The 15,525-nt window shown below is 38.4% G+C and overlaps 1 protein-coding gene across 1 annotated transcript; it reads left to right on the top strand.

Moving 5' to 3' along the window:
- The first annotated feature begins 1,591 nt into the window (after positions 1-1,591).
- LOC107768121 (sugar transporter ERD6-like 7) lies at positions 1,592-7,076 on the top strand. The gene is made up of 18 exons (XM_016587225.2): positions 1,592-2,122; positions 2,410-2,472; positions 3,184-3,273; positions 3,373-3,432; positions 3,520-3,585; positions 3,684-3,749; positions 4,312-4,387; positions 4,543-4,607; positions 4,691-4,783; positions 4,882-4,962; positions 5,051-5,135; positions 5,431-5,474; positions 5,576-5,638; positions 5,722-5,781; positions 5,863-5,916; positions 6,044-6,103; positions 6,178-6,292; positions 6,589-7,076. Exons 1-18 carry the CDS (start codon positions 1,931-1,933, stop codon positions 6,705-6,707), a joined length of 1,452 nt encoding a protein of 483 aa, XP_016442711.1. The 5' UTR covers positions 1,592-1,930; the 3' UTR covers positions 6,708-7,076.
- The last annotated feature ends 8,449 nt before the right edge of the window (positions 7,077-15,525 follow it).

Raw genomic sequence — 15,525 nt, 5'->3', positions numbered from 1 at the left:
TCTGTCAAGATCACGCAGCAAGTTGCAATTCTATATGCATAAATTGGTCCTTTTTTTAAAAAAAATACTTTTTTTCACACATATCATGTGTTTTAACGCCAGAAAGATTGGATCAAAGCCTACCAATGACCTCTTGTCGATTGGAACTACGTTTGAAATAAGATGCCAAGTCAGATGCTGAAGTATCTTGAGTTGGAAATTACCATATTAAAATTGGCATATGCAGAATAGCCCAAAAAACATACTATTACTCAGCTAATCTTTGTCCTTTTGTCGGCCTACCTATGGTGGGGCAAACCTGAGTGCCAACTGAGTTTAGGCGAACCTCACATCTTTTTAAAAGGCGACGGGGCAAACCTCAGCGGCCAATCGAGTTTAGGCAAATCTCATATCTTTGAGAAGGTGGTGGGGCAAACCTCAGTGAGGACACTGAGTCCCGAGGGGGTGAATGTGATGCCCATGACGGAGGATAGGCTGATGAGGGCAGATTAAGCAGGACTGACTGGCTTCTAGACTGACAAACTTGTTAAGAAGGGGTGCACAGGTCATGACCTTAAGCGAATCCCACATCGAAATGGGAGAGGAAAGTGAAGAACTTTATAAGACATGACACAAGTTCAAATGGTACACACGTTTTTGGGGCTCAGAGGTTGCGCAACCTGAAAGACAAATTCGTGCGAGCCTAGACCCAAAGCGGACCCAATCTGAATTCTAAGGGTAATCGATGTTAACCATAAGGTTTAGAAACAGACGCTTTCAGTCGTTCCCAACGTTTAGATTGAGTAGACATCAAAGGGAGAGAGAAGACGATAGCCTGCACCAGCTAAGCATTGTAGAACAGACATTGAAATACTGTATTTACCCGCTAATTGACACAAGGCAAGAGTCAATCGACAGGGTGTCAATGCCAATACATGTCATCAGAGGTGGATTCAGAATTTAAACTTTATGGGTTCAATCTTTAAAGTTCTTAGTATTAAACTCAATATATACTGAAAGTTATGGATTCATATCCACAATTTATTTCAATTTCAGTAAATTTTTGCATATAAATTTGTATTCCAAGCAAAAATTAGAAGTTTAAATGAAGTTGTTGCTATATGACTACATCTGCCTATGCGTGTCATGGGCTTATGCCATGACAAATATAAATAAAAAATTAAAGGAGAAAGCTTAGCAGCTTAGGATAAGGACCACTGTTTTTGTTAAGATATTTATACAGCATTAAATGAAAAGATAAATGAGCTGTACGACAAAGAATATATTTTGATTATAAATCAATAAACTCAACGACAAATTTATAGGACACGGAATAAAGACCACTCTACACCAGATTTGACGACTCAAATAATTGTTAATGGATCTTAAATGGCTCAAATCAGAAGGGGTTAAAAAAGGAAAAACGTAAGAAAGGGGATTAACGATATGTCTGCTCTAGAAATTAATCGGTCACTGTCAAAGTGGACCAAATACATAGAAACAAGATTTTTTTCAATGAGCGTCTAATCCACAATTTAAACGCCGTTTACGCTGATTCGAAGAGTTAATTCTCAAATGTATATCTAATTCAAGGTATACTTGTTATTTACACAAATATAAAGTTCGATTCAAAACTCAAATGTGATTAGCTCCAAAAGGTAACTTCTGTTGCTTTAATCAGTTTCACACGTCAGTTCTAGCTCTGCCAAGTCATTTCATTAAAAATATTACTATTGTTATCGCCACAATATTTGGGAGGCAGATCTGATTACACCTAGAAAATTAAATACTCCTAGAAAGGAACCATGTGTACAACTTCCACAGCATAAAAATACGCATATGGCGCTCATCCAAAAACTCCCTTCCTTTCTTGCTTCTCTTCCTCACTTATAGTCCTTGCCTCTAAAAATCTTCTTACTTCTTTATTTGAACCAAACACTCCAAACCAAATATGAAGGAAGATATAGAGCAGAGTGAGAACAGGTTACACGAAGAGATAAGAGCTCCTCTGATCACTCAAACATATAAAAGGGTAACAGAAGAACAGGCAGAGAATGGCTGCTATGAGAAGAAGCAAAACAGGTGCATGGTTTACCTCACCACATTTGTGGCTGTGTGTGGTTCCTTTGCATTTGGATCTTGTGTAAGTTCATCTCTCTGACTAGTTCATTCAAGGGTCTACTCTTGTTTTCTTAGTTTAAGTTCTATGCACTTGACGATGTAAATATTTGTACAATCAGATTACTCATAAGATAATATTTATGGCAAACATTAATTAATAACCTGATAAAAAATGGTCATTAATATGATTTAATAAGTTAAACTATGTCGATTGATAGTGTAAAAGAATCTTTGCAGTGTTAGTTAGTGTATATAACTTAAATCACTCGTTTTCTCCCTTCTCAAATGTGACGTTTCTCAACTTTTCAGGCTGGCTATTCATCACCAACACAATCAGCCATCAGAGAAGATCTCAATTTATCTATAGCAGAGGTAAGCAAGAAGTGTACATACTATCTACTTTTCTGGAAGGAGTGTACCTGTTTCTTTTATATACAGTAAAAACAAGGAAAAAAGCTAGCGCATAGAAACTTTGGCTGGCTTGTAAATTTCTATACAGATAATTACATGCCTGCAATTCTACAGTATACTTTCACTCAACGAGTATAACTTCTATACATTGACATTTAATCAATTTTTTAAACTATCAGGTTACCTAAAGGATAACTATAGGTAGTATGAAATTAGTAACGGGTAAAATAAGACAAGTAACCTACTATAATAGATTCAAGTATAGTGATAACAAGTAACCTACTATCAAGTATAGTGATAAGTGTAAATTATTTTTGCACTGTCAGTATATATAAGTTAAATCCTTCACTCATTCACTTGGTTAGATGAGCATTTTCTAGTTAGTCTGATCAAGAAAAGTTCAATATACTTGCAATTAGCCTAATAGTTATTCCATACAAATAAAAAACGAACTAGCATAAGACACAAATGTTTGTATGGACTTGTTAATTTTCTGGAAAACGTGGTTTTACTAGAGGAAAGAAAACTAACATGATGTCAAGAATCTACCTTGCTTAGAATACTTCAGTCCTTAATGGAATACCTTTCTTGTTATAAGAATATTTGGCATTCTTAGCCTGTGTTCTTGTATTAGACTTTACCTTAGATGTGTTCAACATTTGTACTATGCAGTTCTCGCTCTTTGGCTCAATATTGACATTTGGTGCGATGATTGGAGCAATCACAAGCGGTCCCATTGCTGATTATATTGGCCGTAAAGGGGTAAGCCTGGAGTATATTCTAAATACACCAGTATACACCTCCATATATCTTCTTTATTACAGCCTGATAATTATATGACTATGTGTAACATGCAAACAGGCAATGAGAATGTCAAGTGCTTTCTGTGTTGCTGGGTGGTTGGCCATTTACTTTGCTCAGGTTTATTACAAGTTCTCTTTTCCTATTCATGACACGGTATTGCTTCATAGGTCTTACAAACTGATAACTATCTTTTCCTCTTCAAAGGGAGCTCTTTCTCTGGACATTGGAAGATTGGCAACAGGATATGGAATGGGAGTTTATTCTTACGTGGTACATACTCTGTTTCCTAGAGATTTTATCAAAATATCCAACTATAGTGTGCTTTCAACTTTCTTGATTCCAACATTTCCCTGACAACTACAAATCAGGTGCCTGTATTTATAGCTGAAATTGCACCTAGAGATTTACGAGGAGCTTTGACAACCATAAACCAGGTAAAGAAGTACACTTTCTACCTGTGCTCCATACAGCAATTTTATAGTAGAATGCTTTTACTTGAAAATTTTCAATCTTAGTTATATAGATTTTTGATAACAGTGATGTTCTGGCCAACTTGTGCACCTCGACTAATTCTGTTTTTCAACTTCTTATCCTAAATGTAATAACCATTTTTAAATTGTTTTGGTCGCTAATCTTATCATATTATAGCTGAACTAATAACAGTACTCCAGTGCCAGTAAAACCTGCGCATTGTTTTTCTACAAGACTACTGCCCTTTAACTTTGTGTCCTAAGGTTATTGAAATGTAGGAGACACTATTTTAATATAGTATAACTAGGACTATTACTCCAACATTTTCTATTATTTATCGAGTAATGTATATCACCATTTCTTTAGTTCAGATAAACTGAAAACAACGTGGTTATTTCAGTCTTCACTAAAATAAGAAAAGCTAAATAGGAAGAAACATACTATACTTTTACAGATTATAGAGTAGATGTTGTAGTTGGCTGTTGATTATCCTCCCTTGACAGTTTGTTACTTCTACACCTCCAGCTGATGATATGTTGTGGAGTCTCAGTTGCCTTCATTATAGGAACTATGCTGACATGGAGAGCTTTGGCATTAACAGGTTTGTTTTAGAATTAAGTTGTATTGTGAGATCTAGGAAGAGCTATCTGCTACTACAAGGAAAAGACACGCAAAAAGAAGAACAAAAGAAAAACTGAGAAATAACCACAATGAACAATGTATTCAAGTGCTAAGGGTTTGATTTTCTTTTTTCAGGATTAATTCCATGTGCTATTCTCCTTTTCGGTCTATTTATTATTCCAGAGTCTCCTAGGTGGTTGGTGAGTTACAATATTCAACGGCTAAGAGTTCATCCTGTCGGTAAAATCTAGAAAATGACATAACATTTCCATCAAATATGTAGGCAAAAATAGGACATCAAAAGGAGTTTGAACTTGCACTCCGCAGACTTAGAGGCAAAGATGCTGACATATCTGAGGAGGCAGCTGAAATCCAGGTTCATTATTCTGGGAAACTCAAATTTCAGTTTCTTTCATTCTTCGGAGGTTTCCTCAAAATACTCTCCTAATATTACTTATCTGATTTGCTTGACAGGATTATATAGAAACCCTTGAAAAGCTTCCCAAAGTCAACTTGTTTGATTTGTTTCAAAGAAGATACTTGAGCTCACTCATAGTAAAGTTCCTTTTCCACATATTGTTTTTCGACAACTTGGTAGCTGAAACTGTTAGTTAATTTATGTTTATGACAAACCAATGGCCAGGTAGGAGTTGGACTTATGGTGTTTCAACAGTTCGGTGGAATCAATGGAATCTGTTTCTACACCGGTAGCATATTTGAGTCCTCAGGTAGAAATCCCTCATTGTCAAATATCATCCTTTACACGACAAGAAATGTAGGACCTTCAACATTGTATAATCACCTAATGTGATAAGCAGATGAGGAAGATAATGTTTAGAACTTGAAACCTCACTAATCTCCTTAGCCTACTTTCTTCGCCATTTGTATCTATAGTCCCAATTTAAGATTGAAGGCCTGTAAAATATGACATCTCATTTCATTTCCCTTCAGCTCAAGAATTTAAAGCAAAGAACTGTGTTAAACCATAAAGTTATTTGTTCTTTAACTGTATTCCTTTTCCAGGGTTCCCCTCTGATGTCGGAACTATAATCTATGCAATTATACAGGTTTCAACTCTTACCCTCTCAGTTCTATGGATGTTAGATATCTTCCTCCTAAGGTCTGGTGTTATAATGGATCATTCACTTTACTTTATTTTCTTCATCAGGTTCCCATCACCGCATTGGGTGCAGTCTTAATTGACAGAGCTGGAAGAAAGCCTCTTTTATTGGTAAATCTCGGAAAAGAAATCCATTTTCTTTAGGATATTACCCGTTGCATTCACCAAATATAATGATAACCATATCTTTGCAGGTTTCTGCAACAGGACTTGTCATAGGCTGTATACTAACAGGAACCTCATTCTATCTGAAGGTTAACATTAAAACCTGAACTGCTTAAAATTCTTAGCATGTCTCTTGAACATTTTGACCAAAATATTTATTATTTGACCAGGGACATGAAATTGCAGTAAAGGAAGCACCAATACTTGCCGTAACAGGCATACTGGTACCATCACTATCCCTTCTGATTGTCCTCTTCATAGTAGCTTACCCCGATCCCCACTCTCCCTCAACCATGTGGAAAAAGTGGAGGTTTTCCTTCCGGTTTATATAATAATCATTCTCAAATGCAGGTCTATATCGGGTCCTTTTCAATAGGAATGGGAGCAGTTCCCTGGGTTGTAATGTCGGAGGTATGTAAAATCTGTACTATCCTCTATTATTAACATTTGAGACATGTCGAGCCTAAGAATTACCTTTCATGCAGATATATCCTATAAATATTAAAGGGGCTGCGGGGAGCCTTGCAACACTAGTGAATTGGTTTGGGGCATGGGCATGCTCTTACACTTTCAACTTCCTCATGACCTGGAACTCTTTTGGTAAGCGGTTGCCACAAATATCATCTCAGGAGTAATGCAAAAATGAGTATCATGCAAAAAAGATAGAAAAAAAAAAAGTGCCTAAGGAACCTATATTGGAAATTAGTTTTGCAACTTGCAAGCAAATTTGATTGAAGATAGGGTTTGGCGGGTAAGTCCATTTATCCATCATGGTTAACATTGATTGACAGAAGAAAGGAGAAACTAATAACAAGGGAGGGGTATAAACTGTTTACTGCATATCAAGACAGCTAAAGGTTAGATATGTATGCTCACATTAGTTTCACTGGTTGCAGGTACTTTCATTCTTTATGCTGCAGTCAATGCACTCTCAATTTTGTTTGTGATCAAGATAGTACCTGAAACCAAAGGAAGAACTTTGGAACAAATCCAGGCTTCTATTAATGCATCATAAAATGCTCAGCACTTGGTTCGTCCTTCCTACTGATAACTATCAAATGGCCAGAGAGATGTCAGGACGCACGCTGCTGGTTGAAACTACATTCTCATACTCATCCTGGATTTTCCAAAGATTTAAAATGTTTGACTATTTGTTGCATAGTGGACCATGCCCCTATTCTCCATTCGTTTAAGGTATGAATACCGTATTAGGATAAAATGATTACAATAACGTGTTCCAGTACCCTTTTCTATCTTTCTTTTTTCCTTTTTTTTCTGAGTATCATTCAGCTAGTCAAGAAAAGTCTTCCCAAGATGTGGGATCACATTTTTGAACTGTACTCATTTATTTATCTATCTTTCAAGAACCCTAGTTTTCTCCTCACTTTTTTCTTAATTACTTGGGAATCTTTGAGAAATTCAGGTGTGTCTTCACAAACCTAATGCCTTATTTTATCAGTGTTTCCTCAGTCTACAGCAGATTAATATGCAACCGACGAACCTTACAAAATTGATGAAAATCATGAAAAGAACAAAGATATTAATGTGCACGAGCTACACAATATAGATGAAGGGTGATAAGTCTAAGGGAGGTCAAAGAAAATCCCTACCAGATTAGTGCATCAAAGGAGGGCAGCTTAAAAACTAAAGAGATTATCTAGCAACTCTGCGAGACCTTTCTAGAATAGAATTAATTTGCCTAATCCATCATTAACCAATTGCTGTTCTCTGAAGAAGACCCTTCAACTGTGACAGCTTTTGAGAGGTTGTTTAATGCTATGTGGACTAGGGCTTAATATAATTAAGTCCTCACTCCTCCAAGTTTCTGTCCTATAAATAAAGGAAGTGATGCAGATATTCAGCTGATACAATCTGAGAATAATATTGGTTTCACAATATAAGAATACACACAATATATAGATAACAAGCAGGGAAAGATCTACACTGCAAACTGCTTAAAAGCAGAAATGTCTATCAAATCAACAATCTTTTAAAACTCTTAGCATCTTTAGTGGCTGATCGATGTTAGATGGTGCTGTGATTTCGTTAGCAAGGCATAATGAATTGATAATAAGCTCGCGATTAGTAGTTATAAAATTAATTGCTAACTATATTACATCAACCTTACATTTACCCTAACAAACCTTGTTGAAGTGCGAAAGAGGTATGGTTACGTCATGCGAATTCTTCAAAATATACTAAAGACTTGCAACAGAACTGAACTTTGTCTTGATTACCTCAATTTTACTGCCCTAGGAAGATTAAATGCTTCCATTTCTGTAGCTGGAAGTCCTTCAGGAAATTTAAATAAGAAAAATTGATTATATGAGAGTGATACAGAAATTTAACGTCAAAGAGATCATAGCAGAAGTTAGAGCATTACCTATTCTTATGACTTTGAAATTCAAACTCCCTCTTAGTTAATTGGATCCTGATAATCAATTTGATAAACAGACATTATCGGTTTTACGCTCAAGAGAGACATTATCATCCATTTCGCTACTCCATTTCATATATCTTTTTCTCCCAAGTACTATTTTATTTATACTTTCTCGAATGTGGCCGACTATGTTGTATAGAGCTTGTTCAGTCAAGAAATCTCATGTCCAGAAGATGAAACTAGCAGAGATGAGGATGTTGATATGGGTGAGCATACTAAGAAAGACCGGATTAGGAATGAAGTTATTAGGTACAAGGTGGGTGCGGCCTTTGTGGAAGACAAGTTGCAGGAATCGAGGCTGAGATGGAGAGACACTGATGCCCCAGTGAGGAGATGTGAGAGGTTGATCATGGTGGGTCAGAAGAGAGGTAGAGGAAGGCCTAAGCAATACTGGGGAGAGGTGATTAGGCATGATATGACACGACTTCAGCTTACCGAGGACATGACCCTCGATAGGAATGTGTGAAGGATTAGGGTTGTGGGTTGACAGGTAGTCGAGAGTCACTTCTAGTCGTACTAGTAGTATTTGTACTAGTCTGGTATTCTCACATTCCTAGTTCCTTGTTGTTAGACGATGTGGCATTATTACCGGTAGTTTTCGCACTTCTCTTCTAGCTAGGGCTGCTTATCGGGCGGATTGAGCGGTTAATTACTCTTAACGGTTTGGCTTAACGGTTATCGGCTTTTAAATGTATTAATCCGCTAGCCATCCGATAAAATATCGGGCGGATTGGTATCGGTTTAGCTCTTATCGGGCGGCTTATCGGCCTAATTCAATCTATATTGCGTGCATTAATTGTGTGATGACCGCCTAGCATACAAATTCAGAATAGAAAATTACACATTGAGTCCAGACATACATGTCTGTTAACGCCTACATAAGAATGATGTAGTGTGTCGTGTGTTGTAGAACGAAAAAAGCAGAACACATTGTAGGCTACATTACATCCCAAAGCAGACTACATATGAGTCCAGACATACATGTCTGTTAATACCTACCATTAAATCCCAAAGCAGACTACATTACATGAGTCTAGAATACATATTTCAAAATGATTAATCCATAAATGAGGAGACTACACATAAATGTTTGGCCTGCAGTTAACGCCTAACAGTGCTTGAATTTCTGCAACTTCAAAGTTCAAACAACAACTTCAAATTTCTAACTTAAACTCTCAACCAAGCATTTCACGCTATATCATTAACCATACAAACAGCACCAAGCAAAAGGCAGTTATGTATAGAAATAGGGATGGATTATAAACAGTAAACAATTTACAGGAAACGCAAATGTGCTCTTTCCCCAGAACATAATTCAAGACAGTACTATCGTCAATATTGTGGGATAAAAGTTGTGGCACAACACTGTTATTCTTCTATTAAACATAGACAACATGCATTAGTTTAAAAAAACAAAAGCAGAGGTGAACCATAGACAACAGCTTAAACAATCTTGTTGTAGGGTGGGAGAATAAGCTAAGCTAATAGCTGGAAGAAGTGGAAGGGTTTTTGATATTTAATATATATATATATATATATATATATATATATATATATATATATATATATATATATATATATATATATATATATTCTTAACGGGTTAACGGATTATCCGTTAAGAAAATTGAATAATCCGCCCCCAAACCGATAAGCCGTTAATAAAAAAATTTTAATCCGTTCCCCGTCCGTTAAACCGTTAACCCGATACCAATAAGCCATTAAGCTTCGGTTTCGGTTCGGTTTTCGATTTTGAACACCCCTACTTCTAGCTTCGCATTCCTAGATCTTTGGCAGTACGTGCTGTGCTATTTGTTTCCGATAGTCTATCGAAAACAACATCTCTTTCTTCATAAAGTAAGGGTAAGGTCTGCGTATAGAATTTCACTGAATTTGTTGTTATTGTTGTTGTTGTTGTTGTACTTTCTCGAATGACCGGTTCGAAGAATAAAATAAGACATCTATTTTCCATATGAATTAGACAATGGATTATTAAATTCTTTTTTACAAAACTTATATATTTACGATTAAACAAAAATACTAATGAATTATACTAACTTTTATATTTTATTCAATATTGTAACTTTTATATATATAGCCGGAGGCCGGATCCAATGTTGGTTTCAGCGATTTATAAAATTATTTCAGTTGTCACGGTTGAAAACTCAAGGGTCATTCGTTTGTGTTCTCCCTACTGCTACAGCAAATTTTAATTTCTTCTTTCATTTTGTAGATATTTTAAAGAGAACTTTAATCTGTTTTTGTTATGGTTAAAAATATTTGAAAAAGTTTATTTGATGATGGTGATGATGTCATAAAACACATGGAGTGTCAGATTAGTAAAACGGAGTGAAGTTACTTGGTAGGATTGGTAGAAGAGGGAAGAATTTGGTAGGATTGAAATTCTGTACTTTGTCATAGGGAGGCTGCAACTAGGTTCTATGTTGGATAATTAAAATATTTCTTCTTAATTCAAATTCAATCTCAAAATAAGGTCCCTCTTTTTTCAGGAAAAAATTATGGCTACTAATAGTCTTTAGGTAATGGTGCATGCTAAGAATTGTAGTAGCTAATTTATGCGATGTATCAACTTGAGAGATTCCATTTATTTAACTTTCTCTCCCGCACATGTCAAACAATAACAAGATAAAGCAAGCTACACTTTGCCTCGGTTAATACAGATGAATTTACTCCAAGTATAATTTTTATTCCAATAGGAGTCGTTCGGTAAAAAAAAAATTAACTGTATCAAATATTTACATAAAATAAATAAATACATAATACGTATTTGCACATTTAGGGGCGGAGCCACAATGGTATCGATAGAACCCAATAATTTTGGCTTAAACCCTATATTTATGTTAACTTTTTTATTTACGATGTGTACAAACTATTTAGAACCCAGTAAACAAATGAATTTTGGTCTAAACCCCATAAACTAAAAAAACTAGCTTAGCTTATGTGCACATTCACTTTTATCACTTAAACTATGGTTAATTAATGCATACTTTTACTTCATTAAATCACTTGACTATGATAAGTTGAACTAGTTTCAGTACGATAAATTATGCATCAAATAAAAAGACATGTCAAATATATTGTGTACGGTCAAAACCGGTTCTCAGTCATAAAGACTGGTCGAGACAATGACGTTTCAATCGTAGGGTATCCACGCGACAAGCTCGGACGAATTCCGAAGTAGGGGCGTCGAGCTTCGAACTATAAGACAAATCGACGGCAAAGCCCGTGTCCGAATCGGACTACGGGGCAACACTGATCGACACAGGCCCCGAATATCGATGCCCCAAGGCAGAATCGAGCTCGAACCAAGACTGGGGGTTCGATCTAACACCGAGCTCGAGCCAGTGCTAAGCTCGCAAACAAGAGCCGTTACAACCGCACCGAGGGAGAGAATCTTGGCGGGAACCAAGGCAGAGACAAACCATCATGGGTCCTCCACTATATGTATTATTTTATTATGTTGTTACAAATAAAGTAGTGACCCTCTACTATAAAAAGGGAGATAGACTGCAATAGGAGGGGGAGAGGAAGATTTCATGGTGCTTGTTCTTCTAATATTTTTCAGTCTTCCCGTCCATCATTTCCCATTTCATAGCAAAAAATATCTGTATCGTCATTTTGTATCAAAGAAATTTGCATACCCTTAGAACCATATCTAAATTTAACGTTATCCGATTTTTCGGGTAAACAGTTTGGCGCCCACCGTGGGGCTAAGGGTAACAGCGATTGTTTGATATAAATCTACAGTACACTCCAGCTTACAACTTCAAATCAGCCATGACTCTACCTATCGACCTCGAAGCCGGCCTTCAAGATGAAACCAACAACTTGGTGCCCGGGGCCGGAAGGCTACCTGACAACGGTAACGAGGCTCGAATCGAAGAGCCCGAAATTCGAGCCGAAGTACCACCGGATATCAATTTGCAAATAGCTCTAGAGGTGAATCAGCGTTCTGAACCAGAGAGGAGCGTTCAGGGCGGTGCTCGGTCTATAGCCCGAGACACCTACAGCACGGGAGAAATCGGGGTCAACTTGCATATAATTTTCGAAATGTTGCAAGCCCAACAAGCAGCGATAGCTCAGTTGCAGAGCCGAACTCATACGCAAAGCGGGCCGAACTCCAATCCGCTTCTTCGAGAAGTCACCCCCAGAACGGAACCCGCCGTAGTGAAATCAAACGAGCAGGAATCGAGGACTGCTCCTGAAATTGCTAAATTGCTCGAGGAACTCACAAAGCGAGTCGAAGCCAACGACAAAAAAATAGAAATATATAATTACAGGGTCGACCAGATCCCAGGGGCTCCACCAATGATAAAAGGGCTAGATTCGAAAAAATTCATTCAAAAGCCTTTTCCCTCGAGTGCAGCCCCAAAACCAATCCCAAAAAATTCCGTATGTGCTAGCCTTAATGCGTGAATTAAATGCTCTGTGTAATTTCTTACACGTGTGCCGTCAAGGGCAATGATTTGGAAGATGATGAGATCGAATCTGTATTATTAAAAAAATTTGGTGAAACCCTGTCAAAGGGGGCAATGATATGGTATCATAATTTACCATCTAACTCCATTTATTCTTTTACTATGCTTGCAGATTGCTTCATAAAAGCTCATGCCGGAGCCATAAAGGTCGAAACCAGAAAGTCGGACCTGTTCAAGATAATACAAAAGGATAACGAGATGTTAAGGGAGTTCGTAGCTCGTTTTCAAATGGAACGAATGGATCTGCCACCAGTCACAGACGATTGGGTTGTTCAAGCTTTCACTCAAGGTCTAAATGAGCAGAGTTCGAGGGCTTCACGGCGGCTGAAGCAAAATCTGATCGAGTACCCAGCTATTGCTTGGACCGATGTGCACAATTGATATCAATCCAAAATAAGAGTCGAAGATGACCAGTTGACTTCTAGGTCCATTACGAAAAATCAAAAGTCAACCAAAGATCGATACCAGCCATATAGTGGAAACGATACTACTGTTGAGTATCCGGGGCCTCTTTAAAATCAACCTCGTACACAGGGGGGCTTTATCATTTAACGCATCTGTGACGATTATCAAGTTCGGTGCAAAGGAAGTTACTTCGTTATTTCATGACAAAGTGTCTTAACGAAAAACGTTGTAAGGGCCAAACGGTCAAAACGAACCATGCTTATATTGTTGGCCCGAGCCCTGATGTAAAACATGAACCCATGTACAATGACCTGCAAAGAAAGCTCTCTTCTTTACCGATACTTTATGTTCAAGATTTATTATGCAAACAGGATTGAGTTCGAATCATTCGCTCGACTGCCAAGCCTACGAGCTACCTTTATTTCGAGTTCGAGCAACCACTCACTCGACTATTAAGCCTACGGGCTACTTTGACTATTACGCCTACGGGCTACATTGCATCGAGTTTGAATCATTCACTCGACTGCCAAGCCTACGGGCTACCTTTATTTCGAGTTCGAGCAATCACTCACTCGACCATTAAAGCCTACAAGCTACATTGCATCGAATTCAAATCATTCGCTCGACTGCCAAGCCTACGGGATACCTTTATTTCGAGTTTGAGCAATCACTCACTCAACCATTAAAGCCTACGGGCTACTTTGACTATTACGCCTACGGGCTACATTGCATCGAGTTCGAATTATTCGCTCGACTGCCAATCCTACGGGCTACCTTTATTTCGAGTTCGAGCAATCACTCACTCGACCATTAAAGCCTACGGGCTACTTTGACTATTACGCCTGCGGGCTACATTGCATCGAGCTCGAATCATTCACTCGATTGTCAAGCCTACAGGCTACCTTTATTTCAAGTTCGAGCAATCACTCACTCGACCATTACGCCTACGGGCTATATTGCATCGAGTTCGAATCATTCGCTCGATTTCCAAGCCTACGGGCTACCTTTATTTCGAGTTCGAGCAATCACTCACTCGACCATTAAGCCTACGGGCTACTTTGACTATTACACCTACGGGCTACATTGCATCGAGTTCTAATCATTCGTTCGACTGCCAAGCCTACGGGCTACCTTTATTTCGAGTTCGAGCAATCACTCACTCGACCATTAAAGCCTACGGGCTACATTGCATCGAGTTTGAATCATTCGCTCGACAGACAAGCCTACGGGCTACCTTTATTTCGAGTTCGATCAATCACTCACTCGACCATTACACCTACAGACTACATTGCATCGAGTTCGAATCATTCGCTCGATTGCCAAGCCTACGAGCTACCTTTATTTCGAGTTCGAGCAATCACTCACTCGACCATTACGTCTGCGGGCTACATTGTATCGAGTTCGAATCATTCGCTCGATTGCCAAGCCTACGGGCTACCTTTATTTCGAGTTCAAACAATCACTCACTCGACCATTACGAGTCACTCTTCTCAGTGAGGCTCTGAACCTCGGCATCATGCTCTTCCCTGATTCGGAGAAAAGCCTCGTGATGCAACATCGGAGCCTGCAAACAAAAGGAGAAACATTAGAATTACCTACAACTCTGTGTAAAAGAAGTGGCGAAAATGCCATCAGAAGTTACCCGATTCAAAGCATGTTGGGCCTCGTTGAAAAGACAGGAAGCCCCTCCGCATTCATCACTGATTGATCTTCTCCGGTCACCAAGGACCGAAGGTAACTGGCAATTCCCATAGGGTAAGAAAAAATTCGGGTATCCTTGATAAAGTCGGGGACTATAAAGATGCATAAGATGATCGAGCATTACATATGTCATGGTCGGGGTCGATAGAAACGTCAGCATAAACTTGATCGAGTCGCAGGGAAATCATATCGTTCCTCGCCACATCCTTTCCGAGAAACGAGGGGACTATCTGTGTACGATCAAAATCGATTCTCAGTCATAAAGACTGGTCGAGACAATGACGTTTCAATCGTAGGGTATCCACGCGACAAGCTCGGACGAATTCCGAAGTAGGGGCGTCGAGCTTCGAACTATAAGACAAATCGACGTCAAAGCCCGTTTTCGAATCGGACTACGGGGCAACACTGATCGACACAGGCCCCGAATATCGATGCCCCAGGGCAGAATCGAGCTCGAACCAAGACTGGGGGTTCGATCTAACACCGAGCTCGAGTCAGTGCTAAGCTCGCAGACAAGAGCCGTTACAACCGCACCGAGGGAGAGAATCTTGGCGGGAACCAAGGCAGAGACAAACTATCATGGGTCCTCCACTATATGTATTATTTTATTATGTTGTTACAAATAAAGTAGTGACCCTCTACTATAAAAAGGGAGATAGACTGCAATAGGCAAGGGAAGGAGATTTCATGGTGCTTGTTCTTCTAATATTTTTCAGTCTTCCCGTCCATCATTTCCCATTTCATAGCAAAAAATATCTGTATCGTCATTTTATATCAAAGAAATTTGC

This window comes from Nicotiana tabacum, chromosome 19 (genome assembly GCF_000715075.1).
Source record: "Nicotiana tabacum cultivar K326 chromosome 19, ASM71507v2, whole genome shotgun sequence".
NCBI classification, from domain to species: Eukaryota; Viridiplantae; Streptophyta; class Magnoliopsida; order Solanales; family Solanaceae; genus Nicotiana; species Nicotiana tabacum.
The sequence above is the reverse complement of the archived record's forward strand: the minus strand, read 5'-3'. Positions and strand labels throughout refer to the sequence as shown.

Coding starts and splice junctions, on each gene's coding strand:
- LOC107768121 (XM_016587225.2), top strand. CDS start 1,931: ATGAAGGAAGATATAGAGCAGAGTGAGAACAGGTTACACGAAGAGATA. Junction 5,782..5,862: donor GAACCTCATTCTATCTGAAG/GTTAACATTAAA, acceptor TTATTTGACCAG/GGACATGAAATTGCAGTAAA. Junction 6,293..6,588: donor CATGACCTGGAACTCTTTTG/GTAAGCGGTTGC, acceptor CACTGGTTGCAG/GTACTTTCATTCTTTATGCT.